The 24,057-nt window shown below is 37.9% G+C and overlaps 2 protein-coding genes and 1 pseudogene across 2 annotated transcripts; all 3 read left to right on the top strand.

The window, feature by feature from the left end:
- The first annotated feature begins 3,938 nt into the window (after positions 1-3,938).
- LOC126596413 (histone H4-like) lies at positions 3,939-4,215 on the top strand (annotated as a pseudogene).
- Positions 4,216-6,561: 2,346 nt separating this feature from the next.
- On the top strand, positions 6,562-9,472 carry LOC126596404 (indole-3-acetic acid-amido synthetase GH3.17-like). The gene is made up of 4 exons (XM_050262985.1): positions 6,562-7,205; positions 7,289-7,390; positions 7,509-8,353; positions 8,692-9,472. Exons 1-4 carry the CDS (start codon positions 6,904-6,906, stop codon positions 9,276-9,278), a joined length of 1,836 nt encoding a protein of 611 aa, XP_050118942.1. The 5' UTR covers positions 6,562-6,903; the 3' UTR covers positions 9,279-9,472.
- A 7,272-nt stretch (positions 9,473-16,744) lies between these two features.
- On the top strand, positions 16,745-21,937 carry LOC126596402 (uncharacterized). The gene is made up of 4 exons (XM_050262980.1): positions 16,745-18,188; positions 18,732-19,303; positions 19,398-19,617; positions 20,097-21,937. Exons 1-4 carry the CDS (start codon positions 16,971-16,973, stop codon positions 21,444-21,446), a joined length of 3,360 nt encoding a protein of 1,119 aa, XP_050118937.1. The 5' UTR covers positions 16,745-16,970; the 3' UTR covers positions 21,447-21,937.
- The last annotated feature ends 2,120 nt before the right edge of the window (positions 21,938-24,057 follow it).

Genomic DNA, 24,057 nt, shown 5'->3' with positions numbered 1-24,057 from the left:
CACCAATCACGATTAGACACGTGTTTAAATATTTTATTTTTTAATCACAACTTGAATACTTATCCAACTGTGATTGATGATCAGCATGGATGTTGCTGATTCTTTCAGCAGCCAAGTTCTATACTTTGAAAGGGAAATGGATATTTTTTTCTTGGGACATGAGTGGAGCCTATGAAAAATAGGAACTTTTAGCGGTATGCTGGGGTTTGTGCATTAGTTGGACAATTATTTACCTAAAAATAGTACCCTCTTTGTCCTCAAATCCCACAGTTACCAGATGGGACAGATTGCAAGCCAACACTTTCTTGAGTGTTGGACTATTTAGTCCAGAAATTTATAATCCAACATGGGGGCTTTACTTGTTTGATCCCGATAAATATTGTTCCATTCGTTTTGTCTAATCATAAATTTGGTGATTCCAATTTCCAGAATAGGGTCCTCGAAATGACATACGATTGACTACTTACCACCATGACAAACATTTTTTTCTGTATATAAGTTTTTCTTTGGAGTAACGCATGGATGATCATCAGTGGATCGTGGTAATTAGACTATTTTTCATTTTCTCATCACGATTGAATCATTTAGAAAATATATGAAGTACTTAAAGTTAACAGAAGATTTGACACAAAACCGAAAGTAATGACAGTTCTAGAATTCATACAGCCGACTCCAACTTGATGGGATAAAGCTCGATTGTTGTTATTGTTGTTTTACTAGGACTGGATCATTCATAATGCACCTCATATGCTTGTGTTAATGCCTAAACCTGAATAAAGATAAATGTGATCCATGTGACTCTTAGCATGTCTTTTTGAGAGCAGAAACTTACATGAGATGCCACATTAGTGTTTTTTTAATTAGTCACGTACGGTAATGTGATTTAACTTTCCCTCATGGTAATGGGTTATTAACTTGAGGTGCTGCTACTATGACATCTTGGTGCAAGCAATGGCAGAGCCAATATTTTAGCTTAGAAGGGCCCAAAAGTCTCAATCTAAAACGTTTTCCTGATCTTACAAAAATTACTATGTCATGTGGTGTGCAACTGACTACCATCGTTTGGATCTGTTACGGTATCGTTCTCATCATCCTCTTTGTTGAACATAAACCTCAAGCCTCTCTGACTTTCTTCCTCTCCTTCCACTAATTCCTAGACCAAAGTCCTCCTTAAAACTCACAAGCAACAAACTGCCTCAACTCCATAGGAGCCACCAACCTCAAATCAAACTCGATAAACGAAATTAAAGTAAAAACGTTGGATTAGGGCCTTGAGCTTACGGGGAAATCTTGAAAATCATAAGCATAATACTAAACTTTAATGTGTGAAAAAAAATATCAAGATAGGCTTGGGACCATCCTGGCCTCTTCATGACTCTGCATCTAATTGCAAGCAATTAAATGATGAGATTTGGTGCATGGATGTTAAGATTTTGATCAAGATTACATATTATTACCCAGCTGTAATATCTCAAATATGGTGACTTCAGACTAGACCTGGCATTCATGTCGTGTTTTCCGTGTTCGTGTCATACCCAATATCTTAACGGGTCGAGTCGTGTAACACCCGTTAAAATAAACGGGAAAAATGACCCAACTCGAAATCGACCCGATAATATTAACAGGTAATATGACCCGTCCCGTTACCGGTTAAGGAAAATATATTTTAAACCAATAAATAATCAAATGAAAAACATAATACTAAATAAGTGTATACATATCATATTGTCACATCCAAAACATAAAAACGTATTTTTCTTTTAAGTATATTTTCACTTACCTAAAGTCTTTAATAGTTTTTTAATTAATGTAGAAGTGTAAAAAAATATAGAAAAATATATATAAACGCTCGTAATGACAAGCTTTACAACTTTCATGAAGAGCTTAATTTCGAAATTCGCCACTATAATCATATAAATCATAAATCAAAATTTAACCGTTGATTGTTGTTTACATTTACGTTTCATTGTTCTCATCAAAATTTTGTTTTTTCAGATTTTCTTTTTTGAAAACTTGATCTATTAGAGGATGCAGGAAGATGACGGTTTGGATCGTTGATATTATATTCAGAGTTTTACGGTTAGTGAAAATATTGCTTGATGTTTATAAAGTTTCTACAAACTATATGACATCGACTCATATTTTAGTTAACCGTAAATATTGAAACATGATATCAAAGATCTGAACCGTTCATCTTCTTATATCCGCCAGATGATCATGTTTTTAGAAAAAAGAAAATTTTAAAAATGAAATTCAATAAGAAGAATAAAGCGTAAATGGCAATCAACGGTTAAATATAAATTTAAGGTTTATGAATTATAGTGTTGGATTTCGAAGCTGACCCTTTCGTGAAAGTTGTAAAGTTTGTCACTATGAGTGATTGTATATTTTTTTTACATTTTTTACACTTCTACGATAATTATTAAGGAAAACTAATGAAAATGGCTTGAAAACTTTGAGTTTTAATGATAAGGACAAAATAAAGGGTAAAATGAATAGTACCAGTTTGACATTTTAGTGTCAAAATGTGGTTTTTCGTTAAAGTAAACATTACCGTGGGCTTTTCGTCAAAACTCCTTTATTATTATTAATTTTGCCATCAAATAAAAAACATTATTCATGAAGGTTTGGAGGATTTTAAAAATCTAAACAATAATGTACGTGTAACCATTTTGTACTCGTGGAGGAATAATGATAAATCACGAGTGTTTATATATTCTTTCATATTTTTCATACTTGTATGTATGTCTTCTTATAGTTTTTGCCTATACAAATATTATATTAGTTTATTTTAATTTTGGACAACTACATGTTAAGTAAAATTGATCCTAGTAATGATAATAAGGAACTCTCATAATAAAAATAAATAATGACTAAAACTTTTTTTTAAAACTTATATAGAATAATAATACAAAACTATATATTTAATATATAATATATTGTATATATTAATATGGCTATTGTATTTTATAATAATTTTTTTAGTAATTAAATTTTAAAATTATCAAAATAATTTTTTCTTAACGGGTCGAAACGGATTACCCACGTGTTACACGTGGATTCTTAACGGGTCACCCGATAATGACCCAATAAGTTATCATGTTGACTCGAAACTCGTTATTTTCGTGTCGTGTCATAAACTGTCAGGTCTACTTTAGACACATCCTAGTATTAGATTAGGAGTGGGATATTGATTTGCACTGCTACAAAATGGCCTTATAGTGTCAGTAGGTGGCGTCGGTTTAATATAATATAGTGGCGCATAAGACAGTTGAGACACTAACTGAACATGACGTCGAATTTACTGTCACTTTTAAGCGTCATAAAATTCCTACGTCGGTTTAAGCACATATATTTTAATAATTTTTAAATACAGGCGTCGCTTTAAGAAAAACAGTGTCGCTTTTAAGCGACATAAAGTATGGGTGTCGCTTTAAAACGACACAAATTATTGTTTTTAAATATTTTAAAGCTTGCGTCGGTTCTATAAAGCGACACAAATTATTTTTTAAAATATTTTAAGAAAAACAGTGTCGCTTTTAAGCGACATAAAGTATGGGTTTCGCTTTAAAGCGACACAAATTATTTTTTTAAATATTTTAAAGCTTGCGTCAGTTCTATAAAGCGACACAAATTATTTTTTTAAATATTTTAAAGCTTGTGTTGGTTCTATAAAGCGACACAAATTATTTTTTTAAATATTTTAAAGAAACCCATCACCCAAACCCACGGCACGGATCGCAACCCTTAACCGTCGATTGCACCCAATCCACGGTCCTCGCGTTCCCCCCAAATCTCACGTAAAGAAACACAACCCACGTATCAAAGCTCCCAAACCTCTCTATATAAACCCCCTCCACCTGACCTCTCCGACACTGTAACTTGCTCTCTCAATTCAAATATCCGATCCCAAATCAAACCCTAATTTTATTTCTGCAACAATGACTGGATGCGGCAAGGGAGGCAAGGGGCTGGGCAAGGAAGGAGCCAAGGGGCATAGAAAGGTGCTGAGGGACAACGTCCAGGGCATCACAAAGCCCGTCATCTGCGGTCTGGCTCGCCGTGGCAGCGTTAAGTGGATCAATCTTCTTGGAGAATGTGATATGTGATGCCTTGACTTACACCAAGCATGCCAGGAGGAAGACAGTGACGGGGATGGACGTCGTCTATGCGCTCAAGAGGCAAGGCAAGACTCTGTACGAGTTCGAGGGTTAGTTTGTTAGGGTTTCAGATTGAGGATTTATGTAAATTGGTTAGTTGGTGTGGTGGTGGTTGGGTAGATTTAGGTGACGAAGTGCAGGAATTTAACATTTTTAGTTTGGATTTTAATGGAACATGAATCTATTTTCATTCCAATTTTGATCTGTTTTGTTTCCATCGAAGTTGTATTTGGATTTTTTTGTTTTTTGATTACTTTGATATTTTTACATTAGGAGGATTTTTACTTTGATATTTGGATTTTTCTATTTTGTTTCTATTGAAGTTGTATTTGAATATTTTATTTATTTAAATGTTATCTGAACCGACACACGGTTCTATATTATATAGTTTATTTTATTAGCTTATGTCGCTATAAACCGACACTAGTTTCTATATTATATAGTTTATTTTATTAGTTTACGTCTCTTTAAACCGACGTTAGAGTCAGTGTCGCTTTAAACCGACGCTATATAGTGTCAGATTAAGCGCACAAAGCGACACTGATAGCCTTTAGTGACGCTAGCATTAGTGTCGCTATGCCAATCCGACATTACATTGTTTAATGTCGGATTTGTGCTTAATTTTCGACAGAAATTGGGTTTCTTGTCGGATTTAGCTCCGCCGGTGATAGCTTGTATTGTAGTAGTGTTGAGAGCTTCATTAGATCTTAAACAATGAGGAAACAAATCATTAGCCTGAAAAGATTTCATTTTATTTTAGGGCCACAAAAGTCTTTTACGTGGGTCTAGTGCAATGCTTGGTGGTGGAAGCTCCCAAATCACCTTGTGGGCAGGTTTTGTCTGCTTCAAATCAGTCCAATTAGCAGCCAAATAAACCCCGATTAGTTTTGGTTTTGGATGGAGGATCCTTACCGGATTCTTTTTTTTGTGGATTTCCGAAATCCTCCAATCACATCTGTTTATCGTACATCGTGTGGTCAGTTTTTGTCAGATGCTATTTATATTCAATTTTAAATAAAAAAATTTACAATGATTTTTTACCGCAAGATATACGATGAATAGATGTGATTAGAGAATCCTACAAAGAAGATCCGATGAGGATCCTCCTAACTGGTTTTGGCCTTTGGAGCATAATTATTTCTGTCTTAATTAAATTTAATCAACTGTTTGACAAAATGTCTGCTGAAATCAGGAAAACCATGAATAAATCTATCAGTCCCCTTCTTAAAAAGATGTTTCCTGTAAAAATCTCTGTTTCTATCAGAAGCCAGAGCTTGTCCACGATTGCTATATTTTGATGGCTTTGTCTGATTCTTTCATAAAAAAAAAAGTTTAAATAAAATAAAATAAAAAGCAATTGGACATCTTGCAGGGACTTTTACTGAGGGAGTAAAACTCGAGTGCAAGAGACCAGTAAACGACGTTCTGGTCAACGGATCTAAGCTACATATGCGGTATTTTAGTTAGTTATTGTTTTCATCTAAGTCTTTTGTTGTTTGTTTTTTTGTTTATTTGTGATTTCTCATTCCATCTGGCTAATTAGACAGAGTATTGGTTTTGGCAGCACTACTGGCAGTGATGGCTGAATGCTAAAATGCAGACCAAGCTTATCTGTTAGCTCTGATCAACTGATCTAAGCTACATATGCGGTATTTTAGTTAGTTATTGTTTTCATCTAAGTCTTCTGTTGTTTGTTTTGTCGTTTATTTGTTATTTCTCATTCCATCTGGCTAATTAGACAGAGTATTGTTTTTGGCAGCACTACTTGGCAGTTATGGCTGAATGCTAAAATGCAGACCAAGCTTATCTGTTGCTTTGAGTTTGAAATTATATATAAAAAAATTGTATCATATAGTTTGTTCTGCAGGAAAAGAAGGTAAAATTGAAGGTAGTTTTGAGTTGGCTTTTTAGCTAAAATGATCTCTCATATTGGTATAATTCCTCACTTTGATCTTTGACATTAAAAATCAAAATATAAGCGATCTCTGAATTTGTTTACCGTCAATCATTTGAGTCATTCTATGAAAAATTCTCGTTAAATTGAGAGTATTTTTGTCCAATCATCCTCTCTATTTGCTTTTCCATTTGACGGAGATTTTTCAAAGAATGACCAAAATGATTAACAGCGAACAAACTCATAGACCATTTCTATCATTTTTTAATGTCAGTGACTAAAATAAGAAGCTATGACAATTTTAAAGATTGTTTTAGCTAAAAAGCCTTTGAATTTGACCCATGATTTTTTAAAATATTATTCACAGCTTACCAGACAAGGGCACGTGCGTAGGACCTCCATAGCCTCCTCAACTTCCCTCACATTACCTTCTTTTTATTTATCTTTTATTGTTTTGAATAACATCATTTCCCAAAATCCCCTCCAGAATCTGGTATTTAATCATTTCCCTCCACCCTTTCTTCTCAGCTGCTACACAGAAACCACGTTGAGAAGCCTTCAATTGCAAGACAAATGGCTCATACAAATATGTTGCACTTTCTCTTCCTTTGCTCGTTAAGCACTTTCACTCCTCTTGCACTTTCTTTCTCCTGCAAGGCACCTTTCCATATTACAAAATTCAGTTAAAAAAGGAAGAGGAAATCTGCTTTTTCTAAAAGTTTCAAGTCCTACTTGATCAAATCAGACCGAAACTCCGATTACTTTTTCGATTCATTGCTTCTGACACAGTAAATTACATGTCGTAGAGCGAGCTTTGAACCGAAATTTGCTTTTTAGTTTTGCCTCCTAATGTTGGCAAGGATGATTCCCAGCTTTAATCCAAATGACAGTGAGTATGGTTTGAAGCTTCTGGAGGACCTGACAACAAATGCGTATGAAGTACAGCAGCAGGTGTTGGAAGAGATACTATCGAAAAATGCGCAGACCGAATATCTGAAGGGGTTTCTCAATGGCCACCATGACAAGATAGATTTCAAGAAGAAAGTTCCTGTTGTGAACTACGAAGATGTCAAGCCTTACATCGAGCGAATTGCCAATGGAGAGCCGTCTGAGATCATCTCGGCTCAAAAAATCACTGAGCTCCTCACCAGGTATGAATATTTGGATACAAGGATAATTTTTTAATTTTATTTTTCATGAATATTTTTTGTTCTAATAGTTATGTCTTTCACAGCTCAGGAACTTCAGGAGGACAGCCGAAGATGATGCCTTCGACTGTTGAAGACTTGGACAGGAAGACATTCTTTTATAATCTCCTTGTGCCGGTGATGAACAAGTGAGAAGCTACCTTTTTTACTCCTTTTGTGTTTTATATTAAATTTTTCCATCGTTCTAAATCGATGTAACAGTGAAAAAACAAGGCAATTGAGAAATTCTCATTGTTCCAAATTCAGGTATGTGGATGGCTTGGACCAAGGGAAAGGAATGTACCTCTTGTTTATCAAACCGGAAATTAGTACTCCTTCAGGAATGGTGGCAAGGCCTGTCCTGACCAGCTACTACAAGAGCAGTAACTTTCGCAACCGCCCTTTCAATCGGTTTAACATCTACACAAGCCCGGATGCGACCATCTTGTGCTCAGACAGCAAGCAGAGTATGTACTGCCAGTTACTATGTGGTTTAGTACAAAGGGATGAGGTCCTCAGGGTTGGTGCAGTTTTTGCGTCCGCTTTTCTCCGGGCCATCAAATTCTTAGAGGACCACTGGGAGGAGTTGTGCTCAAACATAGGCTCAGGTCTTGTCAGTGACTGGATCACTGACTCCAGTTGCCGAAATGCTGTGTCTTTAGTCCTTAGCAAACCGAATCCAGAGTTGGCCGATTTGATCAGGCACGAATTTAGTAACAAGTCATTGGAAGGGATAGTTAAGAGGCTTTGGCCAAGAACAAAGTACATCGAGGTTATAGTCACAGGTTCCATGGCTCAGTATATCCCAACTCTTGAATTCTATTCTGGTGGACTGCCTTTGATTTCAACAATGTATGCTTCTTCTGAATGCTATTTCGGAATCAATTTCAACCCGCTAAGCAAGCCGCATGATGTTGCTTACACCCTCCTTCCGAACATGGCCTACTTCGAGTTCCTACCCGTGGAGAAACGCCACGAAGAGGTAGCCTCGCGCGAAGGTGTTTCTGGTCAAGAATGCCCAAAGGCCGATGAGGAGGAAACTTTGGAAACGGTTGATCTAATGGATGTTAAGCTTGGTCACTATTATGAACTTGTTGTCACAACTTTTACAGGTACTCTTACTTCATATTTTTAGATCTGACCCACATGCTTCATGTATTTTATTTTTCATCTCTTAAACATGCACAGGAAATTTATTTACCTCGCAACTATAAAATGCTGCATTCATTTTAGAGCATCTTGCTCACTAATTCGAGAGATTCTTGTACGTCATCAATTGTATACAACTATATGTCTATCTCTCTCATCACATGATTAATCATGAGATGAGAGAGACAAACACATGATAGAGCATATTTTCTTCTCTAACTCATGACCCGACTGTGAATTTTCAATCTAATTGACCTCATCATAGTAAATTATTTATCATTTGTTTGTTGTTTGTACATAGGGCTATACAGGTACAGAGTTGGTGACATTCTAATGGTGACTGGCTTCCACAACAAAGCTCCTCAGTTCAGATTCATGCACAGGAGAAATGTGGTTCTGAGCATCGACACGGACAAAACCAATGAAGAAGACCTTCTAAACGCTGTCACGCAAGCGAAGCTCCTCCTCGAGCCCCTCGGCTTCCTCCTCATTGAGTACACCAGCTACGCCGACACCTCCTCAATCCCAGGCCACTATGTGCTCTTCTGGGAGCTCAAGACCAAAGAAAACAATGACATGATAGAACTGGAGACCAGCATTATGGAGCAATGCTGCTCCACAGTGGAACAGTCCCTGGACTCGGTGTACCGAAGGTGCAGGAGGAAGGACAATTCCATAGGACCACTGGAGATCCGAATTGTGAAGCAAGGGACTTTTGATGCACTCATGGATTTCTCCGTCTCCCAGGGATCCTCTGTGAACCAGTACAAAACTCCCAGGTGCATCCAGTCAGAGGAGGCCATTAGGATTTTGGATTCTAGGGTGGTGGGAAGATTCTTCAGTAAATCAACTCCTCTCTGGGAGCCTTTTAGGATGGAGACTAAATAATAGACTGACAAAAACAAAAACATGGGGAAAGTTGGCATGTGGGGCCACTTCAGGATTTGATTAATTTCCCTGGAAATGTTTACTGAGAACCCAATTTTATGATTTGATTTGCAAAAGTTATTGTCTTATATTCTGTGCTTTCCCTCCATTGTGTATGTTGGACTTGGATTAAAATTTAGAGTACTTATTAGAAAGGTTGTTCTTCTCTCTTCTTCAAACCACAAATTTGTCCCTCTTGTTTACTATGGTTTATGTTTCTTGATTCAGCTTTAAATTATTCAAATCTAAGGTTAGAAATAATGAGAGGAGCGCAGAAGGAGAAAATAAGAATGAAAATTGCACCCTCCCAAGAATGAAATTCAAAAAATCCAGTGGACTTACCTAAGCCTACTTTACTACCAATTACCAAAAGAATGAGAGGTTTTGGGATGTCTTAGTCGTATACTATTATGTATTTCTCTTATCATGTTGTGTTATGAAAGATTTGATGAAACATTAAGAGGAGTACCAAAGGAGATAAAAAAGAGTGAAATAACTTCCCTTCATCCAACTCAATTTCATGGTGAAAAGGCAAAAAGACATCCATAGAGAAGAACCCAATATACATATATCCCATGGACTTGCACAAGCCTACTTCAAGATACACATTCTACTAGGTGCTAAAAGAATGAGAGATTCTAGGGTATCATCAATCAGATACAATCATTGTATCTCTCTCATTAAGTTATGTGATGAAATACATGATAAGAGAGGGACGTATGATTGTATACAACCGTTGGTAAAATAAGTTTTCTCCACAACAAAAAGGCACCAATGTATACGACAATTCAATGAGACTGACATCCACGTCCTGCTAAGTTAGAAAAATGAAATGGAAGCCCTATTTTCCAGTGGTGAGGGGAGGCAAAATAAGGCCAAGATGTAGCCACGCCTGTGGGAAATTAGGCAAAACGACCATGGAGATAGGTAAGGGGGACAGTGAGAGCAACTCAAGGAGACACAGAAACTGTACAAGCAAAAGGGGGCCGGGCATAAATAATATTAGTCTGTACTGTGTATATATAAGTCTAGCACTTTGGCATTTTGTTCATGCATTTATGGGAACATGTGGTCTTGACCACCACCAGCTCTACCCCATATAGCTGCATAGAGGAGGAGGTGGAAGAGGAGGCTGACCTCGGCTCTCATTTCATCTCACACATACCACCTCTCCTTTTGGTTCTCATGATGAATCAAACTCATACATTTTTATTCAAATCAATCATTCTTCCTTGTTTCCTTTCTCTTTCGAAATTTTTTGCTATGTACTCTAGGATTTTGAAATTATCGGTTTTTGCAAAAATATCTATAGCATAGTTTACGATGAATATTCCAACATAAATATTGATATCGCTCACTATCGACAAAAATATGATGAAAATTACCTTGGAATATAGTATGATGACCTTCTTATTATTCCATGAAATTTCAATTAGAATTTGAGTCACATGATTTTTGAAATGGACGGATGTACATACTTCGTATAATTAAACTTTCCGGCAATCGAGGGTTATTTTCGTCCATGTCAGAGATATGCTAGTGGAAAACTAACAGATACTGTGACATATTTGATGAAGTGACATGTTTTAAAAGATTAGCGAGTTCAAAACCCTAAACCACTTAATGCTACGTAGCCTTTCTTGTTCCTCTTATTATTTTTTATTTTTTTGTTAAATATTGTTCCTCTTATTCTTGAGGACAACGGAGAAGACACATAAATGAATTATAATGCAATCTGTCTGTACTATTTTTTAGGCATAAATGGAAATTTAACTTACTTGGCCAGTACTAATTTTTTTTTTTTTTTTCCTTATTGGTCTGGACCATTGCTATTTTCTAAACTGGCATTTTAGGCGTCGGTCTTTATGCATGCATGGAGAACAATGGAGAACAAGCTGACCTGAAAGACAACCTATATATGTGTAAGCCAATATCCTGCCTACTCAAATTTAGCTTAAACTATATGCTAATATGGCGATTTGTTGAATACGCAAGTCTCTATTTTTTTTTTTTTTTTTGGGTCGACGTTGAATAGACGTGTCTAAAATTATGTTTGAGAGTTTGGAATTAATAGAAACAAGAACAACAATACGTTTGTTTAGTTTGTTTGAGTCGATGTTTGAAATAGAAAGGAATAATGCTTACAGTACGTAATTGCTTTTGCATGCCGCCTCTAAAGGGGATTATTAAACTCATGGTAGAACTTATCTTTGTAATATTGATATGCAAACAAAAGGCTATTACTAGGGTCTTTTAGGTAAAATTTTACAAAATGATTTTTGAAAACCTGTTTGTAAAACGAAAACGACGAATTGGATTTTGCATTTTTTTTTATTTGAGACTGCGTCTGATATTTTAGTCCAAGAATAATTTTAGAGAATGAAAATATTAAAAAGGCATGTGGTACCAAATGTCAAAAAAATTTATGTTTGGTAGTAATTGTGGTGGTGATAGGATTGATGGTGTGGTTGAGACGAGAGTCGTGTTGTAGCAATGGTGGTTGGAGTAGTGGTAGTAGTGGTGAGAATGAAGATGTTAATAGTGGTGGTATTCAAGTGGTGGCAATAGCGGGGTAGAGGGCAATGGTGGAGGGAGTGATGCCAATGGTGGTGGCGGCGGCGACGATTGTGGCAATGGTGGTAGAAGATGATTGTGTTAACAATGGTTATGAGGGATGGTTGTGAAAATGGTGGTTGAGAGGTTGGGATGATAGTGGTAGAGATGGTAGAGGTGGTGGTGTTGTTAATGGTGGCGGTGGAGGTACAGGTGGTGGTGGCCATGGTGAGACAATGAAGGTAATGTCAGTTGTGGCGATGATGAGATGGTGGAGGTGGTGGTGGTGGCTATGGTGGCAAAGGTGATGGCGGTGGAGGATATGGTAGTGGAGACAATGGGTGGTGGGAGGTGGTAATGTCAAAGATTTGGTCGTGGTCGTGGTCGTGGTGATGGTGAGACAATGGAAAATGTGGTGGCGGCGTCATTGGTGTTGGTAGTGGTGGCATACATGATTTATTTATTTATTTTATTAAAACTCTAACTTTGTTTTATAATTTCTTTTATTTTGAAAAATATTTTTTTATTAAAAAAACAAAAAAAAGAGAGGAGAAAACATATCAATTTGATGTCCTATAGAACTTATGCTAAATATTGTTTTGCATTTTTTTCATTTCTTGAGTTTATTTTTACAAAACGGTCTGCTGAACGCATTTTTCACCTATTTTCGTATCTAAAAAGAGAAAAACTATTTTGCAAACCGTTAACAAACAAATCCGTACTTACTTTAAATCATAGAAGCAATCATGAATGTAATCACATGTAATTATTCAGATATGAAATAAACATACTCTTGTTGGGTGATCTAATACAAGGTATCTCATATATGAAATAACTTATTTTTTCAATGTGTGACTCACTTTTTGATTCCCTTATATGTTAGTAAACGCATGATATATTAGCAATCAAAATAATTTTTAGGGAGACTTTGGATGCGGTCCCTAGTTATGAATAATCTTTGATTGAAACTTTGTTGGTTTTCAATTTTTGATCCAAGTCCCTAAAATTAATTGATAATTTATTTCTATGTACGTTACTATATTTTTTAAATTAAAAATTAAAATTTATAGTTGTTTATAGTAATGAGATTTTAAATAAAAAACATAATTTGTGGGATTAAAAATATTAAAATATAAATATACTATTGTGTGTGTGTGTGCAAACATGGGTACATTCATAAAAAATAACCAAAAAATTATTGTATCAAAACATGGGTACATTCTTCAAAATGGGTACATTTAGCAAAAATAAAAATGGGTACAAATAAATAAATAAAATATGGGTACAATACAAATAAAACTTTAAAAAATATGGGCACAAAAAGAAATTAATATATGGGTACAAATTAAAATTGAAAGGAAAATTGGTACAAATTAAAAAAGGGTTGCAAATTAAAAATGGGTACAAACTAAAAATAAAAATATATGATAAAAAATTTAGCCATAAATATAAATATACTAATTGTAACATTTTTAATATTAAATGAATATATTTAGAAATAAAAAATATTTTATTATTGAAATAATTAATGATATTATTAATACAAAGGACCTTGATTAAAAATTGAAAAGTAATAAGGTTTTAATCAATAGAGTAGTAAAAATAAGGATGAAAACCTAATTACTCCTAATTTTTAATATACTATACATACTCATTCATGATAAGTATATCTGTCATACATATTATAATATTAAACTACCTTGACACTCCTCCTTAGTATCAGGACTGAAGTCACTCTCAGCATTCCCATTTCGCGGAGGGTTAGAAATTTAGAAGTGCTGGTCTAACTCATTTATGAGTTACGTCTCTAATACCATGTTAAACCCATGAGTAGAACTTCTTCTTCTTCTTCCAAAACCCTAAACTTAACCGTAAGTATGTAAAATTTAACATCTTTCACTCTCAATACTATACACTTTAAAAGGGAGGACCAACAAACAGTAGAATATGATGCATTATTATCGGTTAATGTCTAGAGCTGAATAAGATGGATGTCACATATACGTACACATCTGTGAAATGCGGTTGGCATTTGGCAATATATTAGTAAAGAAAAAGAAAGAGGTAGCTCTCACTCTTGGAATAGGATTCTCTCCCTCTTTTTTCTCCTTCCTTTCCCTTCCTTCCTATTTGAACGATCATGGTTAAATTATGTCAACATCTTATATTAATTTTATATAGAAAGAAAAAGACAAAATAAAAAATGTAAGAAGAAGAAAGGAAAAGAGATGAAAAGAGGAGGGGGAGAGAATCCTAATCCCTCACTCTCAACCTCTCACTGTCTCAGCTGTGTATCAAGAACATACAGAAAGGAAGATCAGATAGGCACACGTGTGCTGTGCTGAGGGGGGTCGACATGCATGCATGCATGTTGGATTGGAAATATGGAGAGAGAGAGAAAGAAGACAAGCTTCTGTGGCTGTCTCTTTTGACTCTAATCCCTGGAAGGACGTTGTACGTCCTTTTTATAGCCCCACTTTATAATTTGCAAGCCATGGAAATAGAACTGGGACTGGGACTTTTCCTGGTTCCTCTCTCTCTTTGGGATAAGGTCATGTCGTTCTGCCATGCTCAGAAAACGAAACAACATTCGGCATGGGTCCTTCGTGCTTTCTCCATATATATTGCCTGTGGTTTTTGGATGACTTATATGTGATATATAATAAGGATGGGGTTTCGCCACTTCGATCCATTCCGATGTCGATATTTATAGGCCACATAAATTATAGTGGGAGTAACATATTAAGCACAGTGTTTAGTTTTGACTAGATGGAATGGGGAGACTCATAATTTGTTGTCATTGCTTATGGAGATTGTTAGGTCACAATAATTTTACATCCTGTATTTGGAGTAGAAGTTTCATTGAGGTGAACCCCAAGTATCTGCAGGGTCGTTTCTGAGACTTCGGAGGTCTGTGCAGAAATTAAAATTGGTCATTTTGCTCTTGTACCTTATTACATAAGCTCACCAAAATTGTAATAAAACATTAAAAAATTATCATGTATTAGTATCATAATTAAAAGATTATAAAACTAAAATTATGTGATCAATCAACAAAATCAGTAACAAACATATTAAAGAAGCCATGAAAGAAAATAAAACGATGAATAATATAGTAAAACACTAAACTCAAAGGCAGATCTTCAGCAACAAATGATATTAAAATGTGAAAATCCACATATTATTTCCTTAATGTCTTTATCTCCCACTCCATTCCCTCAATCCAAACAAGAAACAAAGTAATCAAATCGCAAAGTTGTATATCAGCCAAAAGTTGGCGGCCCTTTAGAGGTTTGTTTTTTGGGAGGGGGGGTTCACTAGCAGTAGGGGAAAAAGAAGGTGTTATAAGTACTTGGTGCAGTAGTATAAGTATTGGTTATTGTTCGGGCAAACATTTCTTTGAAGAAGGCTCCTTGGACCTTAGCACAGCTTTCCAAGGGATTGGCACTTTGGATGTGTAGTCGACCTCTTACTTGTTGAAGTGCTACAAGAAGAGAACAAAGTTAGTTTTGAAATGTGCCTTTGTGGGGCCTTAGGTGTAGGCCTTGATGCTTGCAATCAAAACTAAGTGCTAGGCATGCCATTGCTATCTCATCATAGCAGATGTAGAACAAATGTGTTTTAAGTTGATTACTTGCGCCCCAAGTTACTCAAATTTCTTGTTATCAAACAATTTTCGTGGATGAGTTAAGTCCACATTAAGTTCTTTTTTCTTGCCTTGTAAACAAGGACTTTTAGTTCATAGTCTTGTATGTTCAAATGAAGGGAGTCCAATGCCCCTTAAGTTATTTGTTTGATCCTAAAATGATCTTAATGAAAACATATCCATTAAGCTAACCATATCCAGATGCAAATGAGACTCTTACAATAGAAAAACAGGTGGAAATAACTTGAATACATGTTGGATAATGCATTAAGCAATAGATCTACTAATTTAGAAAGCAAACAAAGAGCTTCAGGCAAGATTTCACCTTGTCTGGCAAGGTTGAACTTCTTGCAGTCACTTATCTTTGAATTTATAGGGTTTATATGCTAAATAAGTTTACTCGAGGGAATCGATACTACAACTCTAAGGGAGGTAGCAGAGCTTTTATACTAGACGAGAGATAGCTTTCTCAAAGAATTATCGCTAAAAAATACTGAATATGGGTTGATTTCAGCTTTTGGATGCAAATCTGGCTTGAGAGTAGAGTTTGTATGTTTGTTTGTTTAATTGGTTGAGTGTTCTTGCCTCTGGGGCCTGTCTTTCCTTTTATAGACAATTTGGCCCAACTATTGTAGCTTTTGCTCTTGCCCAAAAGCACTTGGAGGGTAGTGAATCATCAATTTTTTACTAACAATGCCACTGGAAAGTGTTCTTTGGCTGGTAGTGGGTTAGTCTCCCTCACCGATAGGTGGCTTGTATCTTGGCTGACAAAGGCTTCAATTTGCTTCTGGGCTCGATGCTGGGCTTTGGGCAAGTCTCATTTTTTAGTTGACATCTTTGAGTTTTCCTTCATTAAAGTTTAATATTCAAATATTATCCCAAACAGTTATAAGTAAGCCTCACCTTGATCACGAATTCAATGTCGATTTCACTATCACAATGGACTAAGTATTGGCGCGTTATTTGGGTCCAAAGTAAGCCCGCGGAAACAAGCGGTGGGAGTGAAATTGGCCCAAATAAAATAAAGTCAAAACCGAGAAGGACCGAGTCCTAACTACCACCCAACTAACTCATGGCGCGCTCCCAAAGCCCACTTAACATCCTGGCGACTCAGCCACGGAGGGACTCACCAATCGTAGCCTGCACTCTCAGGCACAGAGGCCGCCTGATCCTCATCCAACGGTCACGATCCCCAGATACATGTCACGGCTTCCATTTCCAAAAACTCCTTAAACCTAACCAAAAAGAAAGAAACGAATCGAAGAAGAAAGGAACCGAGACTCGGAAACCGCCGGATTTGTCTCTCACACACTCTCAGAACTGTACAAGCAGAGCAGCTCAGTAAAGATCGGACAATAGTCCAGTCCTGAGCGGGACAACAATCCGGAATAGACAGGTAGGATTAGATAGAGAGAGAGAGAGAGAGTGAAGGAAGCTGAAAAGGCCGGGACACGATGATGCCGCCGGAGCTTCAACCGCGGTTCTTCCGTCCGTACATCACCGCTTCGGCGAGCACTTCCTCCTTCGGCAACGGCTCCACAAACCCTAGCTCCAGCCCCAACGACTCAATCTTCAACAATGGTGGCGGTGCTTCTAGATCTCTCAAGAACTCACGATTCTCCCCCTCCTCCTTCGCCCACAACGCCCGAATCGCCGTCGCACTCGTCCCCTGCGCCGCATTCCTCCTCGACCTCGGCGGCACTCCGGTGATCGCAACCCTAACCTTAGGCCTCATGGTCTCCTACATCGTCGACGCCCTCAATTTGAAGTCCGGTGCCTTCGTCGGCGTCTGGCTCACCCTCGTCTTTTCCCAGATCGCCTTCTTCTTCAGCTCCTCCCTCCTCTCCACCTTCACCTCCTTCCCCCTCGCCGCCCTCGCCGCCTTCCTCTGCGCCGAGACCAATTTCCTCATCGGCGTCTGGGTTTCTCTCCAATTCAAGTGGATTCAAATCGAGAACCCCTCAATCGTTCTCGCGCTCGAGCGCCTCCTCTTCGCCTGTCTCCCGTTCGCCGGCTCCTCCCTCTTCACCTGGGCCACCATCTCCGCCGTAGGTATGACCAACGCTTCGTACTACCTCATGTCCTTCTCCTGCCTCTTCTATTACCTCTACTGCATTCCTCGCATTTCCTCTTTCAAAACCAAGCAGGACTCCAAGTACCACGGCGGGGAGGTCCCCGATGACAACCTCATCCTCACGCCATTGGAGGGATGCATCCACACTCTCTATCTCCTCTTCTTCCCTCTCCTCTTCCACATTGCCTCTCACTACAACGTCATTTTCGCTTCCCCAGCCGCAGTTTCCGATCTATTTCTCCTCTTCTTCATTCCATTTCTCTTCCAGCTCTATGCCTCAACCCGGGGCGCGCTTTGGTGGGTCACGAAGAATCCAAACCAATTGCGCGGCATCCAGGTGATGAATGGCGCTGTTGCATTGGTTGTTGTGGTGATATGTTTGGAGATTAGAGTCGTTTTCCATTCGTTTGGGCGGTACATTCAGGTGCCTCCGCCGTTGAATTACCTTTTGGTGACCACTGCAATGCTCGGAGGTGCATCTGGAGCGAGTGCTTATGCGTTGAGTATGATATCTGATGCCTTCAGCTCCGTGGCTTTCACTGCTTTGGCTGTTGTGGTTAGTGCTGCGGGAGCTATCGTTGTCGGGTTTCCTGTATTGGTATGCAATTCTACTTCCTAACATTTTTTTTATCCATGTCTTTTATCTACACACGGATTTTTTTAGCAAAGTCTAAATGGTGTCTACCCTATTGAAAATTAGTCTGCAGCATCTATGGCTAGATAAGACTGTTGCTATTGATTAACACTTCCACTCTACTTTAAAATTTGTCGATCATACTTCTTTCTGCTTTTAGATTTTATGAGCTTACGTTGTGCTTGTGCTTCATGGTTGGTTAGAGCTGAAATCACCAGTAGTGCATCAATATAATCTCTTCTTATTCAATCTTTGAACATTACTGAAAATGAAGTGTTGGCTAGAGTGTTTCATTACTATGTCAAAATGCCGGTTACCTTTTCTGGTGGTATAATCTTACCAATTCAAGGATAGTAATGTGTTGAAGGCAAAATTCTCCAATTTGAACGTGTATTAGGCTTGTAATTGGAATGTTGAATAAATGAGTGTATTGCATTATTATGTGCCTCTGAACTCTAATTTGAATGTTGAACTAGCAATGATCATTGGTTATCCTTTGTGTTGCAGTTCATTCCGCTGCCTTCGGTTGCTGGTTTCTATTTGGCTCGATTTTTCACAAAGAAGAGTGTTTCATCATACTTTGCTTTTGTTGTTCTTGGAAGCTTGATGATGACATGGTTTGTGATACAGAATTTCTGGGATCTAAATATTTGGATGGCAGGAATGTCCCTGAAATCCTTCTGCAAACTTGTAATTGTGAATGTTGTCTTGGCTATGTCTATTCCTGGTCTAGTTCTACTTCCTTCAAAGCTTCACTTTTTGATAGAGATTGGATTAATCGGCCATGCAATTCTCGTTTGCCACATTGAGAATCGATTTTTTAATTACTCTGGCATATACTATTATGGGTTTGAGGAAGATGTAATGTACCCAAGCTACATGGTTATTGTGACAACATTTGTGGGTTTAGCTGTGGTGAAAAGACTGTCTGTTGATCGTCGTATTGGTGGAAAGGCTGTTTGGATTTTGACGTGCTTGTATTCAGCTAAGCTGGCTATGTTGCTTATGTCATCAAAGTCTGTCGTATGGGTGTCAGCTATTCTATTATTGGCTGTAACACCACCATTGCTACTTTACAAGTACTAACTCTATTTTGCTTGATGTTTTGTTTTTCATAAGTCTTTATATGTAAAGCATCTACCTTACTAATTCTTTGCTTGCTGTGATTTCTAGGGATAAGTCAAGAACAGCCTCAAAGATGAAAGCTTGGCAAGGATATGCACATGCAGGTGTGGTTTCCTTATCAGTCTGGTTTTGCCGTGAAACAATCTTTGAAGCCCTCCAGTGGTGGAATGGAAGACCCCCATCTGATGGCTTACTCTTGGGTTTCTGTATTGTTTTGATGGGCTTGGCTTGTGTACCCATTGTGGCTCTCCACTTCTCTCATGTCTTGGTATACCATACTTTATTTCTTGACTTTTCTCCCAGTATCTTTTGCACATAACCTGTTTGCATAGATATGGAAATCAAAGAAAAAGCACATAAATTGATATTCTACCTAAAGTTTTGGGCAGCTATGTAGTTTTCATTCCCCGTTCAGAATTTATGCATAAGCCTTTAATGTGTGATTTATCACATTAATCATTCGTATTGATTCTGCATATCTTCTCATGGTACTACTGACTGTAGAAATCCAGAATTTTAAACTGAACTGAGTAGTACAGTTTTCTTAATCAGTTGCGATGTTAATTAGGTGAACTGATACCATTATCTGAGACTGATACTAAGCTGTTCAAGAACTTTAAAGCACTTTATGAAGAGAACTCAATCATTTTTTTCAAACTTGCCTAAGTTCATGAATCTTTTTATGTAGCATTATCTAATCAATTGTGTTCGTCATGCTAACTGATCATTTTTTACATTTTTGTGCAGTCTGCCAAGAGATGCCTAGTGCTGGTGGTGGCAACTGGATTGTTGTTTATCCTTATGCAACCACCTATTCCAGTATCATGGACATACCGGTCTGACCTAATTAAAGCTGCTCGGCAGACTGCTGATGACATCACCATATATGGCTTTGTGGCGCAAAAACCTTTGTGGCCATCATGGCTTCTTCTTATGGCAATCCTACTGACTCTAGCAGCTGTTACATCTGTCATACCTATTAAATACATGGTTGAGTTGAGAGTATTTTACTCCATAGCTATGGGTATTGCTCTAGGTGTCTACATATCTACCGAATACTTCCTTCAGACAGCTTTCTTACATATCCTTATTGTTGTAACCATGGTCTCTGCCTCGGTGTTTGTGGTTTTCACCCATTTTCCATCTGCCTCGAGTACAAAGCTGCTTCCTTGGGTATTTGCTTTACTCGTAGCTCTCTTTCCTGTGACATATCTTTTGGAGGGCCAGGTGAGGGTTAAAAACATCCTTGGAGATAGCGAATTTGGAGATTTGGGTGAAGAAGAGAAGAAGCTCACAACTCTATTTGCTGTTGAGGGGGCAAGGACATCTCTTCTCGGTCTTTATGCAGCAATATTTATGCTAATAGCTCTGGAGATAAAGTTTGAAATTGCGTCATTGATGAGGGAAAAGGCTACTGAAAGGCCTGGAATCAGGCATAGTCAATCTGGTCAAAGCACCTCTACTAGCTTTGCTTCGAGAATGAGATTTATGCAACAGCGCCGAGCTGCTAGTGTCTCATCATTCACAATTACGAAAATGGTTGCTGAGGGAGCCTGGATGCCAGCAGTTGGTAACGTTGCCACTGTGATGTGCTTTGCTATATGCCTCATCTTGAATGTCAATCTCACAGGCGGCTCAAATGGTGCGATATTCTTCCTGGCACCAATTTTGCTACTGCTCAACCAGGACTCTGATTTTATTGCCGGATTTGGTGACAAGCAAAGGTATTTCCCTGTCACAGTAGTGATATCGGCCTACCTAGTCCTGACTAGCCTCTACAGCATATGGGAAGATGTCTGGCATGGGAACGCAGGTTGGGGTTTGGAAATTGGCGGTCCAGATTGGTTCTTTGTGGTGAAGAATTTGGCTCTTCTCGTTCTTACATTCCCGAGCCATATCCTTTTCAACAGGTTTATGTGGAGTTTCACAAAACAGGCGGACTCAATGCCATTGATAACTATGCCCCTTAATCTGCCATCGATCATAATAACAGACGTGCTGAAGATTAGGATATTAGGGCTCTTAGGAATCATTTATTCCCTGGCCCAGTACCTATTATCTAGACAACAGTACATCTCAGGGTTGAGGTATATTTAGACAAACACATACTTGTGTACAATATGTTTCAGCAATTTTCAGGTCAGGAGTGAAATTCAGGTTTGTTTCTCATTTCTCTCACTTGTTTGTACTTTTCCTTTGAGCTTTTGCATGCCCTGAAATGCCTGAAATGTCGACCGCCTTTTGAATCATCACGACAAGTCATTACAGCAAAGACCTTTTGAGTATACAAGATAACCTTCTGAGCAAGTTGATGGCATTTAGAATGATAAAATGACTGGGGCGATATTTGCCCCAAATTGCCTGCTTGAGTAAACTGTGATATTGTGCACTGCTGTCGTCTCCAGTAGTAAGAACTTGTTATATGATACCGTGCAATTTTTTACATTTGAGTAGTTAGAGATCTGTCAATGCTGGTGAACTGTTTCACATTTTTGTAGGCTTAAGATTAATATTATGTTGTAAAATCTATGACCTCTTTTGGTTTCCCGTATGAGACGAGAATGGATAACCCGCTAAATTCAAGCTTATATGTTTTCTAAGTTTTTCGAACCCAAGGGGCGCCTTGAATGAGAAAATGTTTCGTACCATACAAGTCTTCAAATTTCTATGGAATTTCAGACACAAATCTGTTTTCAGATTGAACCATGATTTTTTTCAAAAGGGTTTTAGAATCTCAAACCGAACTGGCCGCTCTACCCTTGATTAGGGATGGGCAACGGTTATGGCGGGCGGATAATTGCAATTATTTACTCATAATCGTTTATGTTCATACTTGCATAACCGTTTACTTGTTGGGTAATTGCCTAAACGGTTATACCCATAACCGTTTATAAACGGTTAACCATATCCATAACCGCATACCCATTTAACCGTAATCATTTAATACCCGTTTATCCATTTATCTTTCTTAACTCGTGTATCTTTTTTTTTTTTTTAACCATTACTCTTTTTTCACCTGTCTACATGTTTTTTAACAACTTGAAAATTAAAAAAAAAATTGTCATAATTTTCTTTTCTTTTTTTACAATTAAATACTGTTATAGATACATTCATCATATATTTTCATTTTTTAATTTTTTAAGTCCTTATACCATTCCAATAATTGAAATAATAGTTTACGGACAATATTGTTAACTGTTACCAATGAAGGTAAATATAATATTTGCTAAGTATTATTGGGTTACAAAAATTGTTTAGAAGACATTTTTGTCAAGCATTTCTGTCAATTTCACGGTTACCAGTAAGAAATTTAAATTAATTTGGTCAATTCCTTGATGATGAGAATCATCATTTCTGTAGCAGTGTTATTGAGAGAATGACCAATGAATTCCTTGCTAATTTTATTGGGTGCTAAGTATTATTGGATCGAGAACATGGTTTGTGTTAGTTTTACATATATAAAATAAATTGGTAAACGGTTACCCATAACCAATGGGTATTTGCCCATCCCTACCCTTGATCCCGATAACCCATTGCCCTGTCTTTGCCGGAACAAAGCTTAGACCTTGCCAACTGAATCCGCCCTCTTGTTGCGTCGTTTGGGATGCATCCCGAGTTGTTACTTGATGCAGGGCGCAGGAGATAGAAATACAACAACAACAACAACAAAGCCTTTTCCCACTAAGTGGGGTCGGCTATATGAATCCTAGAACGCCATTGCGCTCGGTTTTGTGTCATGTCCTCCGTTAGATCCAAGTACTCTAAGTCTTTTCTTAGAGTCTCTTCCAAAGTTTTCCTAGGTCTTCCTCTACCCCTTCGGCCCTGAACCTCTGTCCCGTAGTCACATCTTCGAACCGGAGCGTCAGTCGGCCTTCTTTGCACATGTCCAAATCATCGGAGCTGATTTTCTCTCATCTTTCCTACAATTTCGGCTACTCCTACTTTACCTCGGATATCCTCATTCCCAATCTTATCCTTTCTCGTGTGCCCACACATCCCACGAAGCATCCTCATCTCCGCTACACCCATTTTGTGTACGTGTTGATGCTTCACCGCCCAACATTCTGTGCCATACAACATCGCTGGCCTTATTGCCGTCCTATAAAATTTTCCCTTGAGCTTCAGTGGCCTACGACGGTCACACAACACGCCGGATGCACTCTTACACTTCATCTATCCAGCTTGTATTCTATGGTTGAGATCTCCATCTAATTCTCCGTTCTCTTGCAAGATAGATCCTAGGTAGCGAAAACGGTCGCTTTTTGTGATCTTCGCTAGATTGCTCCGGTCATTAGTGTGGATAAGTATATAAATGGATAGAGATATGAAAGCAAACACAAGATGTACGTGGTTCACCCAGATTGGCTACGTCCACGGAATAGAAGAGTTCTCATTAATTGTGAAGGGTTTACACAAGTACATAGGTTCAAGCTCTCCTTTAGTGAGTACAAGTGAATGATTTAGTACAAATGACATTAGGAAATATTGTGGGAGAATGATCTCGTAATCACGAAACTTCTAAATATCGGAGTGTGGTGTCGTCTTGACTTGCCTTATCTGTCTCATAGGTAGATGTGGCATCTTCTCTGGAAGTACTCTTCCTCCATCCAGGGGTGGTATCTTTAACTGGTGGAGATGCACAAGGTAATGTATCAATTTCACTTGAAGCTTACTTGTAGTTTCAGGCTTGGTCAAGCGCGATACAAAC

This window comes from Malus sylvestris, chromosome 13 (assembly GCF_916048215.2).
Source record: "Malus sylvestris chromosome 13, drMalSylv7.2, whole genome shotgun sequence".
Taxonomy (NCBI): domain Eukaryota; kingdom Viridiplantae; phylum Streptophyta; class Magnoliopsida; order Rosales; family Rosaceae; genus Malus; species Malus sylvestris.
Note: the sequence above shows the minus strand (reverse complement) of the source record. Positions and strands in the feature narration are given on the sequence as shown.

Excerpts from the sequence above, each read along its gene's own strand:
- LOC126596404 (XM_050262985.1), top strand. The coding sequence starts at position 6,904 with ATGTTGGCAAGGATGATTCCCAGCTTTAATCCAAATGACAGTGAGTAT. Across the intron at positions 7,391-7,508 it reads CTTGTGCCGGTGATGAACAA|GTATGTGGATGGCTTGGACC; the intron begins GTGAGAAGCTAC and ends TTCCAAATTCAG. Across the intron at positions 8,354-8,691 it reads TGTTGTCACAACTTTTACAG|GGCTATACAGGTACAGAGTT; the intron begins GTACTCTTACTT and ends GTTTGTACATAG.
- LOC126596402 (XM_050262980.1), top strand. The coding sequence starts at position 16,971 with ATGATGCCGCCGGAGCTTCAACCGCGGTTCTTCCGTCCGTACATCACC. Across the intron at positions 18,189-18,731 it reads TTGTCGGGTTTCCTGTATTG|TTCATTCCGCTGCCTTCGGT; the intron begins GTATGCAATTCT and ends TTTGTGTTGCAG. Across the intron at positions 19,304-19,397 it reads CCACCATTGCTACTTTACAA|GGATAAGTCAAGAACAGCCT; the intron begins GTACTAACTCTA and ends TGTGATTTCTAG.